The sequence below is a fragment of the Protopterus annectens genome, chromosome 7.part0 (assembly GCF_019279795.1).
Source record: "Protopterus annectens isolate FY-2018-M chromosome 7.part0, PAN1.0, whole genome shotgun sequence".
In the NCBI taxonomy this organism is placed as follows: Eukaryota; Metazoa; Chordata; order Ceratodontiformes; family Protopteridae; genus Protopterus; species Protopterus annectens.
Window position 1 is genome coordinate 32,613,254 of NC_056739.1, and position 27,007 is coordinate 32,640,260.

General features: G+C 39.3%; 1 protein-coding gene across 5 annotated transcripts in view; it reads left to right on the top strand.

Annotated features, from left to right (window-relative positions):
- The window catches only part of PFKFB2 (6-phosphofructo-2-kinase/fructose-2,6-biphosphatase 2), a 655,955-nt gene that overhangs the window by 6,924 nt on the left and 622,024 nt on the right, over positions 1-27,007 (top strand). For all 5 annotated transcript variants that reach the window (XM_044076459.1, XM_044076460.1, XM_044076462.1 and 2 more), the window contains exon 2: positions 25,121-25,246. In XM_044076459.1, the coding sequence (XP_043932394.1) occupies positions 25,121-25,246 (126 nt within the window). The remainder of the gene's footprint in view (positions 1-25,120; positions 25,247-27,007) is intronic.

Here is a 27,007-nt window from a genome sequence, read left to right on the forward strand (position 1 = left end):
CAGGGCAGAAAGGATAAGAGTTTAACAAATCTGGAATACAAAGGTATTGTTCTTTTAAAAACAATGTTTTTAAGATTTTTAATTATAGCCATGTTACCATAACAGAAGAATATTTTTCACTTTTCGAAAAAGGTTTTGTTTATACCTAAAAAAAAAGCATTTTGATTTAGTGGACACACTTTTTTAGAATTAAGATTATTTACCAGGAAATTAGTTTTGGGTATTCGGTTTCATGGTAAGGACAATACCGACGCCCTTAATCAATTCAAAAAGAAAAGTACTTATAACCCACTGTCTCACCCATTAGTTTCTACATTTGAAAAAACGTGAATATGATATGTTGCGACAAGAAAAAGGAATGGGCATAGATATAATCTGACCATTGAGTGTCAATTATTGGATAAACTGACCAAGGATCATTCAGTTCGTATTATGAAACCAGATAAGGGAGGTGGTATGGTTGTATTTGATTCTAGTGATTATTCTTGTAAGATGTTTAATATTTTACAAGATGAAAATGTATGAAGTTTCACTTCTAGAACTGAAGCAAATCTTTCGGCTTTTCCCTGTTAGCGGTCGTCACAGCGGAACACCAGTCCGCTCATGATTGGCAGTTGATTTTATGGTGCCGAGTTGCCAGCCCTATGCCCAACCTTCAACGAAGGCACGCCCATTCATGCTTGCACCTACCTGTGAAGCAAATACAGCAAAATTATTTATACTTGGGAGATGGCATACTGCAAGCATTTCATAATAGTGAGTTAGACAGACTTTTACACTGTAACCCACTCATCATTTCTACTATATTTGGTATCCTGAAAATGCATGAAAACATCTTTGAACCTCCATTCAGGCCTATTGCTGTGGCACAAGGATCGTAAATGGCAATGGACAATATGCCCTGGAGCCATGGTTGATGACATCCATCAGAAAGCTGGAGATGATGGGCAACAGTGGTTACAACAATGCCAATTCACAAAGCTGGATCATCGTTAAGCAAGTGTTTGGCCTGCTGAAGGCTCGCTTCCCCTTCGTGGATGTAACAGGTGGTGCCCTGCAGTATGACTGTACCTTTTATGTGTTTGCTGTGTTTTGTGACAAAATACTGAGGAAGCAGTTGCAGCAGGGAGTACAAGTGCAGGAGAAAGTTTCACATCACACCAGACAGTGGAACACAAGCCCACTTATGAGGTTGTGGTCAGCTAGACAGAAGTGGGCACAGCATGCAGTGGCAATGGCTGAAATGCAACTTCTGGCTTATAACTATGGACTAGACTAAATCATTATACAGAGTGTTAAAAATGATGTATGCTAGTCTGTAACCAGGCTGTAATCATCCTTGCATTGAGTGACCACACTGTGTGTCAGACATAGGCTATCCAAGTGACAAAGTACAGAAGGCAAAGCGCAGGTATCATCATTTGTGCAGGTGAGGAGAGACATGGTGTGCAGTATCATCCACAGGAAATTTTATGTATTGTGATATGACTGACCAACCTTATGCTTTGTGTGTGTGTGTGTTTGTTAGATATGGAAGGGTAGGGCCTAGGGTACACTGGGCAGGGAACAGGAGCTGTTACAATTTCTGCATGTTTGTGGATATGGGCATTAGATGTATATGTCTATCACACTTCCTCGGCAGATATTGTCTTACTGTTATGAGCTCCTTCAGACAAGGACAGAGATGTGTGTCTGCACATTCCATGCACATCCCTTTCCAATAGAAGGCCACAGACACTATTCAGCCCTTGCCTAGAGGAAGGCCTGATGTTTGAATGCGAGTGATGCCATGTACTGAGCAATTCTGCGACATGAGCTCCACAGCCCTGTGCATGGCCACGTCTGACCCTGCTCACCTTACACTGAATGGCGGTGGTGGAAGTGGTGGCACTGTTAGAGTCAGATCTAGGACTCCTCCTCTGATAGCCTTCAACTCTGGAAGCAGAGGTGGAGTGGAGATGAGAAGTTTGTCTGACACCTGTGTCATGCAAGCTGCCTATGGAACATGTCCACCAGGTCACACATATGGGACCATTTCTGTGAGGTCACACACAAAAGACATGCAGTCCTTCACATCATCCTATAAACATGTAGCATCTCAGCAAAGACTGAGGTAGTGGTAGCCTCTCACCTTGGACATGGAGATGGCTAACTCTTGGATGCAGTACCTGTGGCATCCACAGCCATTATCATGCTAATGTCTCTTTCCCCATGCTCAGTGGCCCTGATGATAACCAAAGATGTCTGCACCACTTGAGGAGACACTCTTTCCTAGTTAGACTTGTCTACAGCTCCCTCTCCTTTACTGTCTTCTTGTGTCTCTGGGATGGGTTCCCTAGGCACAGAGGCCATGTCCACTGACTGGGGTGGTGATCTGAATTATGACGTCACACCTACTGGGTGAGTCAAATTCAACTACCATCATTAGGAATGAGGGTCATCTCAGACTATCCACAGTGGAGGAGCCTGATAAAGCATCCCCTGTGAAGTTACCAAAGGGAAATACCTGCAATAAGTAAGACCTGTCGCCACTACTGTGATTTCAGTGAATGAATGCCAGTTACAGTGTGTAATGGTAGAAGGTAAGAGGGTAGTCCATACTTTGTATAAGTGGTCTTTTGGTTTGAAGCCCTGATGTTCCTGTTTAAAAATGGAAACAACATGTAGTCATTTGCAGTACAGATTGACTGCGTCTGACCTGCACATGGCATGCCTTGTACTGCATAGGGCTGTATGCAGAGGTGGCTCATCTAAGTAGATGGCCATGCACAATGAGTGCAGAAAGGGATATAACTTATGTAAGGGAATATTGCCTGTAGGCCCAATATAGGTACCGCTTCCAGTGGTAGAAAGCTGAGTAGAACAGCTACAGATCATGGTAAGCAGCTACACAGACATATTAAGTATTTGTGTCCCACAGGTGTGTTGCTGCTCAAAACACTGATGCTATCCTGTGTGTAGATTACACAGCAATCTGTAAGCAGCTAGTGACAAGCAAAGTATATACACCTAATACACAAAACAATAACAGCAGTTTGATGGTCTAAAAAGTGTCTTTCTCCAACCCGCACAAAAATATTCTGCACAGTGCCAGTAGGGTATAAATAGGAGAACAAGTGCAGGAATGCAGTTAACCTAATCATGGCTTACCTCTTCTGAGGCCTTTACAACTATTGGTTGGGAGGGTGGCCTAATGGTTAAGGTGTTTGCCTTGCAAACACAAGGTGCAGGGTTTGAGTCTCACAAGGGACAATTGGCTAGGCTTAAAATTGCTCACAAGGGCAGTTAGCTTAGTACTAACCTATAATTTATACATACCTGACAACTGTATAATTGTATTGTCAAAGTGAAACATAGCACATGTACAACTTACACAATCTCTGTGGTGGAATTCACTTGCAGCCTTTTGGCACAAGGTACACAGCTAACAAGAAAACACCTGAATGCAGCAGCAGTTTACATGTGTTGCTGTACACTTTATGTAGGATTTTTTCCCATTGTACATAGGAATCAGCTAATGCTCTATCGATAAAGACAGAGGCTGGGTATGCTATGGTATTGGCATTATCAGATATCTTTCGGTATTCAGGTGGGAAGTTGTCCGCTGTTGTGGAGCAGGGTTTCAGTTTAAGTGTAGTTATTGATGTAGAGACAGGTCCTATGTGGAAGTTGCTAGCACTGGATATGGAGGATGAATTAGGTTCATGTATGTGCGAGGTAATGGGGAGATAAAGGAAGTGGCAGTGTGTGTGTGTGTGTGTGTGTGTGTGTGTGTGTGTGTGTGTGTGTGTGTGTCTGTGGTGTAGGGAGAATGTTTGTTTTGGAGTAACGTGTTGATCACAGGAACACTAGGATTGAATGTTATTGTGGGGGGGGGGTGGAAGCACTGGATAGGGGAGAAAAGCTTTTAGTTAGAGAGGCAGTGCTTTCTATAAAGTAAGTATTGAATAAGGTAGAAGTTTTTAATGGATAGCTGTTAGGGGGAAGGGCTGGGTTCCTTATTTGAACCCAGATGTGACAGGTTATGTATTGATGTCCAGAATGTTTGGGGTAATTTTTGTGTTGAATTTGTAGATAGCTGTAATGTTGTTTTTCTGTCTACATTAACTTGTATTTTACTCAGATTTAGTAATTCTGTACAGAGGTGCAGGTTACAGGGAGTTTTATGTTTAAATAATTCTTTCCATGATTTGTCTCTGTAAGGCACTGCAGTTTTTGTCTGGGTAGTGAACCATGGGGAGTGATTAATTTTAACTTTTTTTTTTGCTATTTAGAGTATTTAGGAATAAGGTAGCAAATGTACTGACCACCTCACTGAGTAGGAGAGTTTTTAGGGCAGGTCACCTAAAGGCTATTAATGTATTGATGGAGTCTTTATTGCATTTACAAAGGTTTCAGTATGTGAAATCAGTGAGTGTTAGGTTGGTGGGTGGTATTTCTCTGGGTATACACTGAAAGAGGTTGTATATTTAATGGAGTCAAGAGACTTGCATCCAGTATAGAATTCCACCTTTACTCTTGGCATTATTAAATCTAGCGGGTGTTTTGATTAATTTTTGTGTAAAACCACAGAAGTTTATACTAGCTGAAGAAAAGTCTTGTGTAAGGTTTTGTCAATCGATATTTACATCTCCTTATATGATATTGGCATAATATATGTTGTATATAGTTTCAGTAACTGCTTGAAACCTCCCTAAAGAAGTGACAGGGCAGGAACAGTAAGGTGACCATGTTTGTTTTGGATGGAGTGTAAGCTATTTTTGACATGTGAAATGTTTCAGTCATCCAATATGTTCTTAGAACCATTTTATAGATGCTTTTACAAGCACTAGTGATTACTCCGAATTCTTCATCATAACGACCTTTTGTGTGGTGATATCCTCTTACCTTCTTGGTGGCTATTTCATTTCTGATTTGGAGCAGGGAGGCTGCATACTCCCAGCCATCCAGCTAGAAGCTTCATGGATATTTGCTTCCTGGACATTTCCCTTAGCTACTTCCTCTTTGCTGAGGGGTACAGTAGCACAGAGTGTGACGTACTTGTTCCTGCACAAGTTTACTACAGGCTGCATGGCTCCCAGTAATGTGGGTTCAAACTTGCACCCTGAGCACTGCTCTTAAATGGAAGTACTGTTTCTGCACTAGTAGTTGTGTGTTAGTGACATCACATCATACTAGGTCTGTCAAGTAAAACAATGTTTTGGGAAGTAAATACCTTTTGTTTTTCATTTTTCAATTAGTGTGCTTTTCTTTCTGAAAAATCTCCACGCTAAGAAATGCACTACCTGAAAAAAATTCTTGGTTAGAAAACAATTCTTGGTTAGTACAGAAAGTGTAGAATTTATCATTAAGCAGATAAAATGCAACTGAAAAACAAGATATCCATTTCCACTACTGCCGTGTCTAGTGATGCAGATTACTGTCTTGACTTTTTTAGCATCACTATGAATATTTTTTGCAGGCATTGTATGTATTTATACTTAAAGAAATTTTGGGAAAGGAAAACCTTACATTTTTAACAAGTTTTCTGTTATAAAGTTGAAACTTGTAGTATCTAACAAGCAACATTAATGTCATGGCTTTTTTGGTGGGATATTTTGAAACTGATCAGTTTAGGTATGCATTGAAAAAAATGTGGTTATTCTGATTTGTGTCAGTCCTAGTACATGAAAAGCCCTTTGATGTGTATGTATGATTGACTGCTGGGCCCATGATTAGCAATCTGATAAGCTCTCAAAAGAGAATGGAGGTGGTAAAGTTGCCCACTTTAGTCCCTGGAACCAAGATTTCCACACTCTGTTCTAGTGGTAATGAGCTATTAGCTATTGATTGGTGCAGCGAGTCAAGTAGTAAAATGCATACCAATACTCTTTGAATTATTTGTACACGTAAGTCATATATAGCTTCTCATTTGGTGGATCATTACATTTAGTTTTAAATTTCTTTTTGGCATTTGGTGTTATTGTGAGTACCTGCACAGCTGCCTGGTGGACTTTATAAATAAAATGACACTCAGTACAACACTTTGGCAGGACCAGTGTCCCCAGCAAGTGTCAAGTTGAGGGCCCCTCAAACACTTTCAGTGTAAGTATCACTCTTCGCTGTCATCCCTCTTAGCAACCTTTTAGTTTATGCAGCAGAGTTTTTGGAGCAGTATGCACATACAGAACTGTAGCTACAATGCTGTTACAATTTGAAAGGCTTGTGTATCACACTACGTTGGCCCATTTCACAGAGGAGCATTGAACAGTGACTGGCATTTAGTTGCAGCGATGATACAAAGCAACAACTCTGTGTACAAGGCTGGCCTAAGGTGAAATGGTGCCATAGGCAATGAGCTCCATGATACCCCCCCCTTATTTTACCCCCTGCAAACATCCTGCAGTGCTATAACCCCCCCCCCCCACCCTACTGATTCTGGGCTCCCCACACCATACAAGTAACTTTGTTTTTACATTTTCTCACCTTTTGCTTTACTCTTCAGCTTTTTCAATTAGTATGATCTGAAGTGCATTTTATTTATTTATTTATATATACAACCTTTTTAATTCAATGAAGGTTTGAACAAAAAATATTATTAAGAAAAGAAAATTCAGTGCATTGCTGTTCAAGTTTACTCTTCCTTCCACACTTTTAACACACTTCCCTGGCCGTGATAGCACAGTAATAACTGTATAGGACATTCACTGACTAAGCCGTAGGGTTACAGATGCTCTGAGGTACATTTTAGAACATTTTCACAACCTTTTAATCCTGTGGGGGCCTGAACAAAAATCATAAGTAAGAAAAGAATTTCAGTCTTAGTAAAACTATCAGGGAATACACAAATGGTGCCTAGGGTTTAATGTTCAAAGCTGATAAAATAGTAACTTACAATAAACTAACAAGACAAATGTTTGAGAGAATACATGGGAATACTGTCCTCCTCGCTGTAATCGTTTGAGAGAATACTTAAATCCTTTGTGGGAATACTGTCCTCCTCATTGTAAACGTCTAAGAGAGTACTTAAATCCTTTGTGGGAATACTGTCCTCCTCGCTGTAAACTTTTGAGAAAATACTTGAATCCTTTGTGGGAATACTGTCCTCCTCGCTGTAAACTTTTGATAGAATACTTAAATCCTTTGTGGGAATACTGTCCTCCTCACTGTAAACATTTGAGAGAATATTTAAATCCTTTGTGGGAATACTGTCCTCCTCGCTGTAAACTTTTGAGAGAATACTTAAATCCTTTGTGGGAATACTGTCCTCCTTGCTGTAAACGTTTGAGAGAATACTTAAATCCTTTGTGGGAATACTGTCCTCCTCACTGTAAACGTTTGAGAGAATACTTAAATCCTTTGTGGGAATACTGTCCTCCTCGCTGTAAACGTTTGAGAGAATACTTAAATCCTTTGTGGGAATACTGTCCTCCTCACTGTAAACGTTTGAGAGAATACTTAAATCCTTTGTGGGAATACTGTCCTCCTCACTGTAAATGTTTGAGAGAATACTTAAATCCTTTGTGGGAATACTGTCCTCCTCGCTGTCTTTTTCCTCCCTGCTAGACTGCTAAAAGATACAATCCATTTGTTTCCCTTGCATATACCAGGGAGATTTTGAACAAGGCCATCCAAGTTCCTTTTCCTTGTTTCTCATTCTATTAGCGAGGTAATTAATGGGTACTAGTTTGAATGCTACAGAAACAACGAGTGCCTGGAAAGCGTTCATTGCCCGATGTGCCGAATGGCGCGGAGAGGATGAGAGAGAGTTTGGATGTTGTCTAGAATACAGTTCACTGCATATGTGACTGGATGCTGGAACAGACACTGGCATTCCTATGCTCCCTGTATTAGTTGGATGATGGATGCTTGCGTGCAGCTTTGATTGCCGCATCTGCTCATTCATGGCCATTGGTCTTAAACCTTGACAAGTTAGCCTCCTCAGGAAAACTTTCCTTTCTGGCTCTGGCTACATGGCCTATACCTTCTACTATGAACCTAACTATTCAGTGCCATAGCTTATATACGGACAGGAGCATAACTGTACACCTCTGTTAGTAGGCAGCCATAAAGAATTCCACATTTAATTCCTCCTTCAGAACAACCCTAGTAAGGTTTATGTTTACATAGGCAACTTCCCAACAGGATAAGTTTGAGACTGACCTGAAGGTGACAGAGAGGAAACTCCCATTTCAGATATGAAAGTTATGTACTTATCTTAATAACAGTTCTGGATTGCCAGTTATATTTCTGTCACTATACCCACCTTTCTTCTCCCTGACTTTAGCCTGACAGGCCTTGAGGTTTTATGATGATGATCATCATTTCTTAGATTGGTTATGCTACCTGTTCTCATGGTCTGTCAGAGATCGGGAGAAGGAGCCTGATTTTGACAGCATCATAGGTAGAGTCAAGGGGTTTTGGTATCCTCTGAAGGTTTTAGGCGCTGTGCTAGGTCCTGAAGATGATGGAAATGGAATTGCCTATATAGATTTACCATTGTAGTAAGTATATTTGTTTTTGTTATAAAAACAAAAACAGAAAATATGTAATGTGATGGTCTACTTCTTGAAGACAGAAAGCCAGCTTAAATAGTCATGAGAAAAAACATTGTTACTTTGATACTAACAGCTGGACATCTCAAACTGCTCTGGTGATGCAGCAGTATGATCAGGTATCTGTTAGAGGCTTACCTGATTGCTAAGCCCACAAGCATGGACGCTGAAGGAGTCTTCTCACTGTATCCACTGAAATTGCATTTCTTGTTGAGCTACACTGCAGTGATATGAGTGCTCAGTTAAGGAGGGGAGTGCAGATGACCATTACGGTGATCCAGACAGTAAATTACATACTAATAGGTTCACAGGTGTGTACTAGGCTAATGGCCCTGGAGCCTTTACAAGCCTAGCCCATAGGATTACCCTGGCATCGTGCCACCCGACCTTCATTCCCAGTGCCTTTGTCGAGTAGAGCCACTGGAGTGATCCCTGGGGTGAATTTTCTATTTCCCATCCACTCATCAAGATTTCTCTTGAAGAGGGCCAGTGAGGTGCTCTGTTTGACATGTATGGGAAGTCTATTCCATAGCATGGGCAGTCTTTGGGTTATGAACCTGTCCCTCCAGCTTGTCCTGTTGATTGTGGTAGTGAGGTTGAGGTCTCTGGGGAGTGTGGTGCGGAGGAATTTTAGATGTAGAATTTCTAACAGAGCTGGGTCAGACATGAATTTGTAAGTCAACCAGAGATTTAAGTCTGTCAACCAGAGATCTAAGTGTCATCTGAATTATTTATATACCTACTTAATGTACATATTTTTATAATTTATTTATTGGAGGGTGTCCCAAAGTTGCAGTTTGGAATCTGTTTTGAAAATAACAGATTATACGTTGTCAGTTTGGCCTTTGGCACTAGTGTGAGTAGCTGCCCAGCTTTATATAGGATTTTGGTAGAATTATTTTGCTTGCCAATTAAAGTTGTGCCCTATTGTATTTGCATTAATTTCACAGTTTTGTCATCTTTGCTGTATACAACATTTACTGTGTCAGAATTAAACTCATCTTTGGACATGAGAGCTGGAAAGATCCACACACTGTATCACCATGTGACTTAAAGTCATCTGGCAGAGGTGTATGTAACAGGCAAAGACAACCTGGGTGTATGTAACAGGCAAAGACAACCTGGCTCCAGTAACGCATCAAGCTCTGCTCTGTAATGCTAGGCAAAAATTCATTAGTAGGGTTACATAACAGATGAGAGATTATAGTAAATGTTACATACAACACGCTTGACAAAACTGTGAAATGTCAGCAAGTTCAGTGAGGCACATCTTTAACTGGCAAATTCTGGCTCCATTCTAGACAGGATCCTAGTTTCAAATCCTAAACAGTACAGCTTGCCCAGAGCTTTTCCAGACTCACTTAATGACCATTATCCCATCTGTGTCCAGAAATTAATAAACCACAACCCCAAAGATCAGCTTCTTAAGGAATGCTGTAACCTTACTGATTTGAAACCTAATGTTTCAACAATGTGCTTCAGTCCCTTAACTGGCCAAGTCTTTATACCTTATCTCAGGATGGTGCTGTACTTAAATTCAATTCACTATTTCTCAATACCGTAAATAGCTGTGCCTCTTCTTTCTCTTTATTTCCTTCTTTTTAGCATATAATTTTGTTCTTACTGTCAAGTTTCTGTACCTTATTTGTTTCTCCATGATATTTAAATTTACTTATTTATATGTGTGTGAGTTTTGTTTGTCTCTTATGTAGTCATGCTTTTTTCTTCTATTGATATCATTTGTATAATTTATTGTAAATTCGTTTACTGTGTGTTTCCAAGATCGTGTGTGTGTGTGTGTGTGTGTGTGTGTGTGTGTGTGTGTGTGTGTGTGTGTGTATATTTATATGGTTTTACTATTGAAACCTTAAAACTGCATAGGTCGACAGGTCACATACTTGACCCAAAATCCTGAATCCAGAACAGCGAAATTGCGGCCATGTCGAAAGTGAATACATCGATATCCGTAGTTCGATGTATTCGACATCGCAGGAGGTGATGTCAGTCACACATGCTATGCACCTTAATGTATGGTGACATTCCATAGTCAATGCTGCATGAATTTTACTATTTTGCAGGGGGGCATGTCAGTGGAGTTTTGTTCTTGTAACATTTTCACTGTCTGCTTTTGACATATCAGCATCTGTGTCATGTGCATTGATGTCTGTGCCATCGACTTGTCCTGACATATAGGTGTAATATGTAGGCATAAAATAGGAAAGAATAAATATTAATTTTCATCTTGTGCTAAATGTATACTAATACATGTCAGGCTGTTCATTCGCTGGTGTCTTTTCAGGTAGTTTATTTACATCTGGCTCTAGTTACTCACAGTGCAAGTGGAATGTATGGGGGGGGCTTGCTTTCTGTTGTTTAGTAGAATACATGTACAAGTTCATGAACATTGTCCAGCATATAATTAATATTTATGTCCCTCAATATAGCAAGGGCTATTGAAGTTTTAGCTAGCTTTGCCCTTCCACGGTGTGTGTTTTGTGTTATGCGTGCTTAAACAGAACTGTTGTATTTATGACCTCAAAAGTTGTAACTGCTGTCATCATTACAGACTGTGTTGGTTCTGACCCCCTCAATATACACACACACACACACACACACACACACACACACACACACACACACACACACAGTCACTCACTCACTGAAGAAATCTGTGTTTTTTATGACCTCTGACATTGCTACTAGTAGAACTGCGTAGGTGAAACAACCAGTCCCTCAGGATCTGAAACGGCCATTCCCCTTGACGAGTACTGATGACATATTTCAGCAATATTACTGTACATTTCCTCACTCGCAGGTAAAGCTGATGTTGTTTTTCTCTTGTGACTCCCATACCTGAATAACAAGTGTGATGCTACTTTCCCCATGCTGTTTTAACTCTTTGTCATATTTTCCTTTGCTGCTCTTGTTCTGTTTATTGTAGGGATCTCCTACTCAAAATGCCATAAGAGCCGTATGAGGATTAGAACACTTAGCCGAGGGCCTCCTTCTCCAAAACAAAAAGATGAGTAGCCAGTGTAGCTTGAAATGTACTAAAGTATCTTCTATCACCTTGATTTAGTCTGAATTGAGGGCTGTATGAGGCCTGAGTACCATGAGTTGGAGATCCCTAGAGGGATAGTTTTCAGAACTCTTGATTTTGGATGCCTGTGTTATCAGATACATGACTGATAGACTACACTGTTTTTCACCAACGTCCTACACATTTTGGAAGGTATTCTACCAATGCCAGTGTCCAATGTCCAGGAGCGGCCGTATGTGAGTACCCCATCTCACTTCAGTCATTCACATTGATTTGTGATGACTGCTAAGAGACCATGAACTGACCATCTTTACAGCTGGATTCGAAGATTTCATTATATTTTTCCTCTCATTGACCTCACTGTCCTGTTGTCTGTGTACTGCTGTTTTACACACCATTACATCTGTAGGGAACAGACCCCTAAAGGTGTGGCTCTGCAATGATGAGTTTTAAATACAAAACCCATAAGTCCTTCCTGCTCCTCAGTACATGGTGCGCAGTGGCAGTAGTGTGGCCAGCACACTTGTGCTTCCACGAACATGCCCCACTATTTTTGTCCATGTCTTACCCCCCTCCCCCTGATTGTCACTGCTGCAAGCCTGTAGCCTTTTTCTGGATAATGCCAGGCAGTTGTAAAAACTATAACTAGCACCCAGATTGTGACTGGCTACTGATGTTCCCCTAGCAACTCCCTCTGTCATCTTGAGCACCACCAGCAACTCCCTCTGACATCTCAGGCGCCCCCAGCAACTCCCTCTGACATCTCGAGCACTGAAGTAACCTAGATTGCTGTTCTGTCTTCTGTACCATCAGGCTGGGAATCAGATTCTAACTACAAATAAGCACTGCTTCGCCAATGTAGCCTGCCCATTGCTTCGCCAACGTAGCCTGCCCATTGCTTCGCCAGCGTAGCCTGCCCATCTTTGTACCAATTTGATAAGCCACATATACTACATAAAGTCTTGGTTACTTCCAGTCTCTCACAACAAAAGTTTGATGCTCACACATACTTTTTCTTAGTATGTGCATCTAGTATCACTGTGTTTGGCCCCTGTACCCTTTCAGGAAAGCTGTTAAAGTAACCCACCACCATTTCTGTGAAAAGATCAAAACACCTGCATGTCTGCTGTGATGGATCCATCTTGTATGTTCATTTTTTTCTTCTTTTTGAAAGGTGGTATCCATTCCAGTTAGAGACATTGTGAATTTCTTTGAGGTGCTTCTGTTTCTGTCACACCCCCACAGCCCACTGTGTTTCTTCAGTATTATACGTGTACCAGCACTTAATTCTGTTTGCAGCCTATACTAACCGTGTTGCATGTCAAACATTGTTGGTCATCACATTTGTCCTTCATACAATATTGAACATGACAAGTTTGCGACAACAGTGGTTGTATAGCAGATAAACTTTTCTTTTGCTTTCAGTTATTTGTGTCATACTTGGATCCCATGAACTGAAGCAAATTGTAAAGGATGTCTGTTTTTGTAAAGACTGGAGGAGATATGCTTGTGTAACAAGTTTTATACATCGACCTTAATGTAAAGGTAACAAATTGTGGACAGCAGGTCAGATAATGTTTTTTTTCAAAATTAAATGGAGTGTTAAAAGATCCTTTAAAAGGCTACTGAAAATCTCTTAATAGGGCTGAGGTTTGCAGGTGAACTGTTATGTTCTGTGTTCGATTATAATGGTTCCTTCATGAACCAAAGATAAACCAGTAATTTCCTGTCAGTACTGCCCAAACCAAGAATCTCCATAGTCTACAGCTTGAAGACAAATCATTCACTTTGTTATGTATTCTGTGTAATTCAAGGAATCTTGGTATCTGCAAGGAATCTGATGAATAAGTACAGATAGAAGTTGTGGAAAAATACCCTTCATACCATGCATTGTAGGTATGCACATAAAAATGCAAAACAAATGTCCAGTACTGGCACACAAAAGGCAAAGCAAATGCACAGTGCTGGCAGGAAATAATTTGCATTTTGTTCAGTCTGTCGTCTTTCATTGTTCATTTCTGATACTTGAGCAATGCAGTTAAGGCAACAGTTAGCCAGATACATTGTTTCATTGTTTGTTTCTGATACTTGAGTAATGCAGTTAAGGCAAAAGTTAGTGTTGAGATCTCAACTGAGTGACCAAACCAAGACCTCCAGCACTGTCTCTGTCCAACCAGTGCTTCGTGTCCCTGTCCAAGTAGCTGACACACACACACACACACACACACTCCTTGAGGTTTGTTTTAAACACACCCCTGGGAAAGGCTGGCACAGGTTTATTAGCTATGCCCCCTTCTGCCCAGACTATAAGGTAATTACCACTGCCACTAGTCATTCCTTATCAGCTACTTTAGGGCCCTTTACAAAGGGTGTCGAATTTTACTGTGTAATATTAATACTAATACAAATACAAATGGTAGTTGGCCAAGAGCAAGGCTATTAGGAGTGGTCCACACAGTGTCAGCAAATAAATATGCAAGTACTCTCAAAACTTAAATATCTCTACAAAGATTAGCCACAATGAACTGTTTAAATATATTTAATAATAAATAATAAAAAAATAAGATAATACTAAATATATATTTACAGTGACATCAGAGTTCAAAGCCATAGGAAATGTTTAAAATAACATTGCAGTACATGATCTCACAAAGAAAAACAAAATCTAAACTAATCTTTGCTATATTCCTGACTGTATCCAAGAGAGTTACTATACCCTTATAACTTACTTAAAGCAGGACAGATGTGGTGAATGTTTTTTCTTGTTGTTGTCAGGTCCAAGACAGAATATAGAGTGCTCTGTCTCACTAAGAGACTTCTCAAAATAATATCTAAACTATTACCGCTGGGATAGCTTGCAGAATGACATCACTTCTGGTCATCTGATTTCTAGTTCCCAGGAAAAACCCCATTGCTGAAGCTGGCAGTATTTAGCATCTACCTGTAAAAATACTCATACAAAGGCTTTTGCTCAGATCTTTGGCATGTGCTAGAAGTCATAAAACAATTGCATTCCTTCATGCTTCCAAATTAGCAATTAGTTCACCCCAGAGACAATACAAAAATCTTCCTAGTACAGCCATTGTGTCTCTAGCTGCATTGAAGCATCTTTATTGCCTAGCCTATAATTTAATTTCAGATATTTTCCAAAGTGTGTTGGACTGAGGTTAACCCTCCAGTTTCCTCTGTTAACATATACATTTAAACAGTTGTGCATGTACATTTCTGTCTCTTCCAGTAGGGCACACTGTGGATAAATTTTAAGCAATAGCACTTTACAAATACCTTTTCAACACAAACATCTGCACAGAGCAGTTTTATATACTCATGACATTCAGTTCTAATACATTTGTAACACAAGCATCTTGTAAATATTAGTTTGATATTCACAAATGACATATAATTATTTACAAAATTCCAGCTAACTGTGCTGGCAGTACCTCCTCTTGTCACAGTAGCTATGATATTTTGGTTGATAGACAGCATGAGTTCCACCCTAGGTATAGTATTATCACTGCTTTATACTGTGTTAGAGAATATATACAACAGACTACTAAATTGTCCAATTTTATTTGATGTGAAGTATACAATTGAGGCAGGGGACCACATTCTTCTTTTGCAGAAACTAACGGACTGGGGATTTTCGAATAAGGTTTAAGTTTGTTTTAAAAAAAATACCTTACTGGCAGAATATTCAGAGTAAAATGACCAAAACATTAAACTGACACTACCATGCTAAGCTCAGACATCCCCTCTGGGTTCTGCGCTAGGCCGTCTTTTTTGTTCTCTTTATTTTTGAATGATCAACTCAATTGCATCCTTTACACACAGAATCATTATTAAATACGCTGGCCCAAATGCAAGTGCCATTACCAATGGCTTACAGTGGGACTTCATTGACCTCTGAAACTGGTCAATTACTAAGAGACTAGCTGTAAAAACAAAGAAATACAGGTGGTGTGGTTTGGAACCACATGGCATATTAAAAATGCCATTGATATTCTCACTGATTCCACTGTTAGTTACCATTACCCACAAATGCGTAGGAGTCACGTTAGACCATGCTTTATTGTTTAGCACATACATACACTACTGTTAGCAGAGTACTGACGTGGCTTAAAGTCGCTCACATAATTTCTAATCTTACTCCAGTTACCAGAAGAGCAATTATCTCATTGTATTAACACTTAGGCTTGAATATGGCCTTCCCTTAACTGCACTGCTGTTTTCTCTGAATACTTCTGTACTACAAACAACAGAAAACAAAGTACTGAGTTTCATTCATCTGGGCAGTAGAACTAAACTGCATCACACTAAGTAAGTCTAAGTGGCTTCCCATTGCAGCAAGAGCATTACTGAACACACGTTTCACTCATTACATCTGTGTGATGCCTCCAGGTGCATCTGCAATTAACTCCTACGGACTCCTCCTGGTGTTAAATATTGCTTGTTTATATTTGCATTAATAGTTCCAAAACCATGCTATGTCAAGGTTTAAAATAATTCATCTTAAAGTTTACACAATAGTAAACTCAACTGCATTAATATTTGACCTCTGTCTAGTGCAGGTAAAGAGATATTAACTGTTGTTTTTATGATATTAATTTATATAGATAGAATTTTCACATTTTTCTAAATATCAGAACAACCAAGTAACACAGACATAACTCCTTAGCCTCATATGGAAGCTCTCAGCTAGATGAATAAAATGCTGCTGACAGTATGTGTGTAAATTGAGTGTTTGCTGAGATATTTTAAGTTGTTTACAAAATATTACAAATGTAATAGTTACTATGTTTACTGTGGCTTATAAAATTTCTGTTTTAAGACCTAGAACCTAAAGAATAGTACCACTATAAAAATAGTTTGTGCTGACGAGTTTTCCATTTACACTTCTTCATAATCCCTATGGTTCCAGAGATATGAACATTTGTTTGAAATGTGATGGCATATTTGGATTCTGTCGAAAGGCTTAGACTCCACCCATTGGAAGTTATAGTTCAAACTTCCTGAGCTCCATTGTAGTGAATGTTAAATTGCTGCATAACAGATACCTCTGCAGTATAACATCCCTGTCAGGGAACAGGCCTACTCTCTCTTTGAGGGTCTGAATGAATTTCATTAGTTAGTCCCTTTCAAACTTTCCATTACTGAAACCGCCTTTAGCAAATATGCACCAGCCTGCTGGTGTAATATCCTCAAAAATTCATATTAGTCATTTTATATAGAAGAATTGTACTGACTCATTCAAACTCTGATCATTAGACTCAGTGATTACAATGTTTTACATATAGAGAGATATAAATTCATAAAATACCAGGATTTGCAGGCAGAAACGAGGGCTATGTGGAAGATACCCAAAAAGTTCCAATAGTAGTAGGAGCAATAGGTCTCAAAAAATAATTCACAGTCATATTTAGATATGCTACCAGTCCATGTAATTCCTTATGAATTGCAGATTGAGTCACTTCTTGGTACATTGCATGTGCTGCGAAGAGCCCTTTTGGCTAACTTCAAAGATTCAAACATTACCTGTTTCAGGGACTAATCTTATTTTGACTGAGGAATGGGGTCCATTCCCTTCATTGTTCTAGAAACCCAAAATACTTGGAAAAATTAAACCGTGTAAGACATGATGCCATCTTATTAGTAGGTAAATCCCACAGCTCCTAAACACTGTATACATGAAGTGTATGCCAGGAGGACAGGTAGTTAGCCCAGAAAGTGACCAGAGTCTGGTGCCAGTTACTCAGGTTTCTAAGAGCAGACAATATGTGGACAAGGAACTTTTAGATGGCTTGATGTGTGACTCCATTAACAGTGTTTTTTTTATGCAATATATTATTTCCATGAGCCACTGAATGAATATATCCATCTACTGTTGTTGCTGAACCGAAATCTTTGTTCATCTTTGAGTTCAGGGCCCCATTTAGATGTGTTAAGGAGGAGGAGATACTGAATTGGGTCAAGGAAGAAATGTTAATTTATGAATCTTAACATTTTCATAATCTTATTTTTTGTCTGTAAAGTACCTCTGATGTACTAGAACACAGTTTTGCACTAAGCCCATAAGTAAATACACAACATACGATGCAGATACACATGCATGCATGCTTAACTGCAGCGCCAATGTTCTAGTATGAGCGTGCCACTGCAGGATTGTGAAAAAGTAGATGTGGGTGGTGTGAGGACCCATCACTGGATCAGTAATCAAGGAGCCTCAATCCTCACCACTGGCACCTGGGGAGGACATTCACTGAGAGGATAACAGGTGCGCACACAGTATTTCCAGATGCAGCTCTCTGCATCAAGTGCAGTTTCCCTTAAGAGAACACAGAGACTACAGTCAGTCTGGGGCTGGTTCCTTTCTCTTTCTCCAGATCCCCAATAAGACTCCCTACTGGCACAACTATAGAAGTGAGTCCTTAGCCAGGGTTCCAAGCCAAGTCCTCCAACACTCTCTGTCCAAGCAGTGCTTCGTGTCCCTGCCCAAGTAGCTGACACACTGTTGGAAATTTGTTTTACACACACTATACATAGTAGTGAGATGCTGGACCTTCCCTGGCTCTTCTCTTTAATTTAAATGGATCCAAACGGTATCCATTAACACGAACTTTTACAAAAGATCCCTCATATTCTGACACCACATGTGTGATGCCCCACCACTGGCCTATTAATCAAGGAACCTCAATGCTCACCACTGGCAACAATGGGGGGCATACATTGGGAGGATAACAAGTACGCACGCAGTATTTCCAAATGCAGCTCTCTGCATCAAGTGCAATTTCCTTTAAGAGCATAAAGAAACCACAGTCAGTCCAGGGCTGGTTTCTCCTTAGTTCTCCAGATCACCAATAAGACTCCCCATTGGCACAGCTGTAGAGTTGAGATCTCAGCTGAGTGGCCAAGCCACCAAGACCTCCAGCACCCTCTGTGTCCAACCAGTGCTTTGTGAGAGGCCTGGGGGCAACATTTTAAACAAATGTCAAAGACATGATGAGAACAAAAATAGTAGGAGTGACGCAGATTAATGTCGTCTGTTTTAGCTATATACATGCATACATTCCAGCCTCCCGATATATCACAGTCGTCATGCCCATAAGAAGTGTCCAAGTTGTTCTTAAGATTTCTAAACCGGTGCTTGCCTTAATGTAATTTGGTAGTCTGTTCAGAGCATCAGCTACTCTTCCAGATAACCAGTTAGTGCATCTCTCATTCCTATATAATCTCCTATACAGCATGGACACCTTTGTATTAGTTGTCCTATTAACCTGTTCCAATACAGCACATTTAATGCAAGTGTTGTACATTTAATTACATATTTGGGATGTATGCTCCAGAACATGAGACAGTTATGTGAGGCGGGGCAGAGGCATGGGTGGTGGTGTACAAATCAGAACATTCCGGCTGCACTAGCCCTTCCGTGCCATATTATTCCTGGAGCACAGGATAAGAGGTATGAAAGCACTTTTAAGGATGACGTTAATACTTGATGAAGACGGGTGGATGATGCCAGTATTTTTTTAATCTTGGCAGCAGGCGGAGTTTAGGTTACAACAGTGAGTACTTGCTCTCAGAATACATGCAAGTATCTGTTTTTCTCTGAGGTATGTACATTTGTATTGAGCATGACTTTGAACATGGATGTGTTTTTGTACTTGCGTAACCTTGCATAATTTTGAAAAGTGACAGTTACGCTTTAGCATTAATAAAGATGTTATACTTGAACAGTAGTGTGTACAAAATCTTTTTCAACTTCCATGTTTGTTATGTACTGAATGTAGAACAAGCTGTTTCTCAGTTTTGTTTTACTTTCTAGGCATGCAGAGCTCCTAAAGGAATTTCTGGTTACTATATTCCTTGTATTACTTCACCTTTCTTGGCAGTGCCTCTCAGGACAAATATGGTCTCTTCTGTTTGTGAAGATCACAGCTAATAACAGCTGTTTGATGCAGTCAGGAAAGGTTATCTACAAATCGGAGCTAAAAAGCAGTAAATGACTATGAGCACTTCATAGCTGAAACTACTGTCTAACCAGCACTGTTCTTTCTCAAGTGGATAGATGCCTTTTTGTCATAAACAACAGGAAGTAGACATCCCGATTTGTGCGCCAGAAGATGGCGACTTGAAGTCCACATTTGTGCGGCAGAGGACAGGAAGTGGATATGCTTGTTTGTATTGCACAGGGCAGCAAAGCAGCATCTATACACACACACACACACACACACACACACACACAGACACAGACACGCGTGTGTGTGTGTGTGTGTGTGTGTGTGTGTGTGTGTGTGTGTGTGTGTGTGTGTGTGTCGCTGGACATGAAATGAACATATAGATGTATGGCCCTGAACACAGAGATAATTTCACAGCGCGTGTTTTAGGTGTCTACCACTGACATTTTTAATGCAGTACTAAAGACCTGAAATATTTCTTTTTTCAGAAGTGATATTATTTATTTGAATTTGTTAACCAGGGCAGAGCACTTAGCACAAGTGACCAATTTCAATCTTAGTCTAGAATACATTCCAAAAGAAGAGAATAGTTCAATAGAAAATGGTTCAAATAACAATAGGCAAACCATTGCAGTGAGCACAATAGTTTAGAGGTGTAATTTCTTCTACAATACGTACTATGACTGTATATCAACACAAATATATACAACACATACAAGATAAAACAAGTGCTGTAACAGATAAAGATGTATAGACTGGGTATGAGCAGTAGAGTATGATATGCAGGGGTGCCTGTGGGGTGTCATTGCTTCATGTCTTAGGGATGGCTCTCTATGTGGGGGGGGAGGACAAGGCAGACTCTCCTGGCCTATAGAATTCTGACTGGCAACAGCTGTCTACCTGTCAAGAATTCTGTATTTTTGAAGCTTTGCATGTGTAAGGGATAAGTGTAGGGGCAAAATTTTCTTGTGCAAAATTCACTCCAACTGAACTGACCACGTGTAGGCCATGAATGGTGAAATACTTTGGGAATTGTTTCCCATTTGGGGGGGACTTACTCTCTGTTGTTGTAAATACAGAGTGTAGGTAGTATGCTACTGGTTGTGAATCCTTGGAGAGGGCATGGTGGTACCAAGTGGGGGATACCTTTAGCTAAACTCGGAGAGCAAACACCTAAAAAATGACTGCACATGTATGGTATTCTATTTATTGTTACAGGATCAATCGTGCATTCTGAACCATCCCTGGCTCACATTTCTGTAAATCATGGGCTGTACTCTTCCTAGGCGAGAAGCTGTGTGTACTCAAATTCTGATTCAGTCTACATCTTCCATGATCAGTTTAGCTCCTTGGAGGAAAGCAGCATCAGTTTGGGTCCAGCCGAGTCTTATCCAAGACCTTCTTTCTCTGACTGTGTCACTGTATGCTTATACACTACCTGCCACTCTCCCTTCTGCACATTGCTATTAATCTGTGGTACACCACTAATGACAATAACTGGCATCATACCATATATAATTTGAGGGGAACCATGTGTGGGATAAAGCATTTAGTAGCTGCCTCTGTCCATTAGTAGTACAGGGGAAAGTCCTGGGGTAAATTTTCTATTACCCATCCATAGATCCAAATTGCACTTGAATATGGACAGGGATGTTCTTTGTTTTACGTGGATAGAGACTCTGTACCACAGCAGAAATGTCATCTGTGAGATGTACCTGTGCTAACAAACCATTCTGTTGAGGGTGCAGAAGTAGTTTAGATCTGTAGAGCATTTCTGATGGCATTTGACTTGTTGATGTGCAGTAGATCATTTGGTATTGGGTGAGAGGATGTTGTCTGTGGCAGACACAGGTCATCTCTTAGCAGTCTGTAGGATACTGAGTACAGTGACAGGGCTTTAAATCAGTTAATGTAGGACATATTGTTTAGGGCTTCCATCCTTTTAGTAAGATATCTCTGTGGGTGTTCCAGTTACTGCATGTGTCTGGACAGATACATGCCAAAAAGGGCATTATAGTCTAACTGCTTTCTCTGATTGAGTCACCCTCAACCTGCAAGCATTCCACAAAATATATTTGATAAACTCAGATTTAGACTGTGCATCACTGTCACCCCATTTATACTTAAGGCTAGGAAAACAAATCAAGCACCATATAGTGTTTTAAAAATATCTAAAATATACAAGAAGTAGTCAAACAGTCAAACACACACCGGTGAACCATACCAATTTATAAAGAACACTGTACATGAGATAAGTACTGTCGGACAGGTGTAAGAAATATATTAACTGTGAAGGGCAGAAATTCATGTAGGAATGGCTTTCTGGCCACAGTCCTTCACTCAAGAGAAGCCCCATTATGCTACTATTAACCCAGCCACAGGAAGAATGCATGCCGAATGTCCATGCCTTTGGAACCAGTGTACTGTGGATCGAAAACCTTTCTCCTCATGCTGTTTATGTACCACATAAGCGACATATGAAAGTACATGAGCTTTGCATATGCTTTGACATAACTTATTAGCACTGGAAGACAAGTTACATATTACACTAGTGGTAGCACGCATAGCCAGGAAAAGTACACATTTGAAAATCAGCTACTGAAGCTGAATTGTAACCGCACTGCACCCCCCCCCCCCCCATGGGAAAGTGTTACTGATCAATTGTAAAACTGTAGAGTTTTGAGGAAATTTGGCAATATATGTACGTATATATATATATATATATATATATATATATCCATCTATATATATATATCCATCTATATATATATATATATATATATCTATATATATATACATATATGTATGTGTATATATATATACATATATATATATATATATATATATATATGTGTGTTATATATATATATATATATATATATATATGTATATATATATATATATATATATATATATATATATGTTTATGTATATATACATATATATATATATATGTGTGTATATATATATATATATATATATATATATATATATATATATATATATATATATATATATATATATATATATATATATATATATATATATGTATATATATATATATATCTATGTGTGTGTGTGTGTGTGTGTGTATATATATATATATATATATATATATATATATATATATATATATATATATATATATATTTATTTATATAAATATATATATATATATATATATATACATATATGTATATATAATGTATATGTGTATATATATATATATATATATATATATATATATATATATATATATATATATATATATATAAATACACTTACAATAAATACAAAGTGATGCCGACACTAGTAACGCAGGTGAAACTGGAGAACTCTGGACCTTGTGTAAGTGCAAATCCAGAATACTAAGTGACGGGGTTACACAAAGTCTAGTTTTCTCCATTATCACCTGGATCTGTTACTAATACTAGGTATGATAAAATTAAAAAGGTTTCCATTATCGGTGAGCATATCTTCCAGCTGTTACTGATTTTGGCTCAAAATTTACTCTGAAATTCATAATAATACATCCTAAAACTGGCAATTTAGAGAGAAAATGAGGTGGGTTTCACAATATGTAATAAATAATGACAATAATTAGAGTTATAGATTTGTTTTACTTTTGAAAATTCCTGCCAATTCCCACTGTCTTACTGTGCCAACTTTTTGTTTCATATATTAATATTTTAAAAAATACCAGTGAATATCTTTTTTTCTGTTCTTGTAAATCACTGAAGATTAGTCAGCTATTGAGTTTCATACTTTTTGTTCAGAAAAAGACATATAGATGCTAAACCTGTTCTTCTGTTAACCTTCTTATGTGACTTTAAAGTAATAGATTTAAAAACAAAAGACTATCCCTGATTTTGACCTTTTTCTACCTATTATTTTTTAGCTTTTTCCCTGTTTTTTTTTTTGAGCAAAGAAGTTGAAAGTTGTGGATGAGATGATACACAGCAGCTCCTACATGTTATGCAACTGCAATAACATTCTGAGAACTGTGCAAAAACACTGGTACAGTCCAGTGTTCTCCATTATTGTCGTTATGCAACATAAAATTTCCCTCTCCAGTTCCCAATCACCGAAGATTTACTGAGTTATTAAAAGTTCCCAAGGGTGCCAGCTGTGGGCATATGCAGAAATAAAAAATATCAGGCTTAACTACTTATGATTTGATAATACTTGTATGTACCCCAGACTGAACTTGAAAATGGCCCATAGCAATCAGCATTATACCTGGTTAAGAAGTTCAAGCATATATATCAGTATATCAGTAAACAAACAGATTCTACCTGCCTAGTACTTACGACAGTTTGTTCACTTGAACTGGAAGCCCCACTGCAGCTCTTATCCCAGTGCTTAGAAAACATAGGGCTGTAGGTGCTAGCTAACTAGCATGGTTTTGACAGATGTCTCAGCAGTAGATAATATCGCAGAAAAAGTTGATCAGAAGCAGTCTAAACAAGCCTTCAGCTAGGACCAGCTGTACTCTGGATCAAAAGTGTGACTATTTCCATTTATCAGCTAGAAGTCTGGCTTCCATGAAGTATTTTTCTGTACAAGAATTGCCAGTTTCATCTGGAAGCCTGGTCACATCCATAGAGTCCTCCATATGAATGCATGAACCTATATTTGATTTGTTTACTTGGTCATCGCAGAAAAAAAAACTAATTGGAAACGCATGTAGTGCCGTTAAACCCTGAATACCCTTTTCTTCAGTTCCTCTTGTTCTGTGATGAGGTCTGAGGTTGGATGTTTGTAACTCAGTAGCCCTACATTTGGAAGCCACTGTTTCTGTATTTACCATCCACTGGTCATTGACACCACAGGAATACGCTTCATCACTTCCATCTGCTTGACTAGTCTGATGGTATGGTGTGGAACAAGCAGGGAGATTTCTCATAAATGACTTTATCTCTTCTTCATCAGTGTATTGATGGTTTTACTGTACTAGTTGAAGGGAATGTTGGCGTTAAGGGGGAAGTCTGTATGCCATCATTTAGCAGTTGAACCAGCAATGTCAGCACTTTCTTCTGTGATACATCACATTCAAGTAGTCTTAGACCAAATTTACTTTGCCCCTTCAGCAGTTATCAACATCTGTCAACCAGACCAAGCATATAAATTATGCTTCCATCTTGCTTTGCAGCTAACTCTAGCCCATCTTCTTGTTCTGCAATGGCATGGCAGTCTTGAGAGATTAAAAACATGTCTTTGTATCTCCCAAACTTGTGCATAAGAGAGACCAATTAAAATGTGTGTTCTTATACACTGTGATCCAGAGTGTGCAGAGGAATCATAGGTGAGTTTCTCAATTCATTATTCCTGTACGAGGTGAGCTTTTGACCTTTATTGGCATGCCTATGAACAGAAAGGTACAAAAAGTAAAGGCAGTTTAATCCAGGCATCCGTATTAAAAGAGATTATAGAACATGATCAGAGTGGGTCGGGGATCTCATTTACTGTAGTATTTATAGTAGTTTGGTTAACTTTTTTTAATACTTTGACTCCTAGATTTTTAAAATGTTTGTGTTCCTTATTTTAAGAATAACTTAAAACTTTATTCATTTTTTTTATTTTGTTATTTCTAGCATGGGCATCTTACATGACAAATTCTCCAACTTTAATTGTAATGGTCGGTTTGCCAGCCAGGGGAAAAACATACATGTCCAAGAAACTCACGCGGTACCTCAACTGGATTGGTGTGCCTACAAAGGGTAAGTGGATGAACCTAATGACAGTCACTAGGGATTTGTACTTCTCATCAGTGTTTCAGTTCTGGGAGTATAAGAATGGTAAGTTTGGCATTTGGCTCAAAGGACTAAAGTTCTGCATGAGTAATTATCGTCCTCCTGTGCCAAGAATACAGGGTATGAAGCCTTTCACTTTCATTTGTCTACTGTGCAACTCAGCAAGTCACTTAACTAGACAGTGCTTCCATATTGTTCCTGAAAATTACATTTTGTCTAGTGGACTTGTATGGCCAACAAAAAGGTAAAATAAAAAAAAATATTGTGATATTTTCATGTACCTTGGTCTCATGTAGGAAGTCTTAGTCTTAGAAACATATAATGTGTTGGTCATTTAAGACCCTTCAGGCCATTTATTCTTATCATTGCACTTTCTAGTAGATATTCTGCAGTTCCTTGTTAACATCTATTGTGGTATTGTTTTGCTTTGCTTTTTGTTGCATCTGAACATATGAGGGATCTACTAACTGGAAAAGGCATACCAAACCCATTGATGTTATGTTGTCCCTATCTCACCTTCCGTCTGGTTGGTTGGGTTCAGAGCCAATCCTCGGCTCTAACTTGGCCATATTCTAAAGCTCGAGAGCTTCCACTGGCTCGAGGCTAGACCCTATCCCATCATGCCTAGCGCTAGTTACCCAGATCTCGTTTGCCGCTTGAAGCTTCGCGATTGCTGGAAACTGGCTCAGGCTAAGCTTTTGATTTTTCTTGTTATATTCTGTACTAAAATCTTAATATTTTTCAGGGAATCTTTCTGTAGATTAGTAGTAGTTGTCTAAGATCCCTAACTTCGTTTTCTGGTTGCTATTGCTGTTGTTTAGGCAGTCATTTTTCCTTCAGGTCTATCCTCCATTTTGCATCCATCCCTCTAGCTCTCGGCCCACTTTCAGTTAGAGGGCTTTCCCATATTCCCTCCTTCTCCCTTTCTGCTAAGGAGTTAGCCGATTAAGTTAGAGGCTCTCCTCGGTTGGGGGAGTTGTTGTTTAACTTAGAGGCTCTCCCCCCTTCTGTTAACTTCCTATTCTTGATGAAAAAAAAATTAGATATAGTGTTGTTGTGGTTATTGTAGAATTGTAGATGTCTTTTTTCTTGATATATATATATATATAACTGTAGCATATTGTGCTTATTGCTGTTTGTGCTGTTTTTGCTTTCAATAATGTCTAAAGAAGCACCCAAAGAATCCAAACCTTCTGGAGTCAAGAAGTGTGAGTCATGCTCCCAAAAATGTCCCTGACTGACGCAGATACGAGTTGTACTTATTGCTTGGGAGAGGTGCACCTGCAGGTCTCGTGTTCCATTTGTCATGCCTTCAGTGCCAGAGTCCTGCAGGAGTGCAAAAACAAACTTATACTGAGAGGCTTACTAAAAGGACCCTTTGACACACCAGTGGAAGGGAATCAGGCAAGTAAACCAGGAAAATCCTCCAAACCAACATCTCCGTCGGTTCCATCCTCGGAGCCGTCGAGACACAGAGAGCAGTCTTCCAGTTTGTCGGATCCGAAACCTCTCAGGTCTGACAAAACTTTATCTCCTGCGGTTCTGTCAGTATTCTCAGAACTGTCTAGGAGCCACAAAAGGACTAGGTCTCCTTCTTTGGAACCGGTGCAGTCTGCTCCACAGTCACCGCTTCTACAGTCTGTGGCGGGCAGTCACCGATCGTCCACCCACTCCTCTCGGTCATCCAGGAGCCTTTCAGACGATGATGTGGAGAGGGTGGTGAAGAGG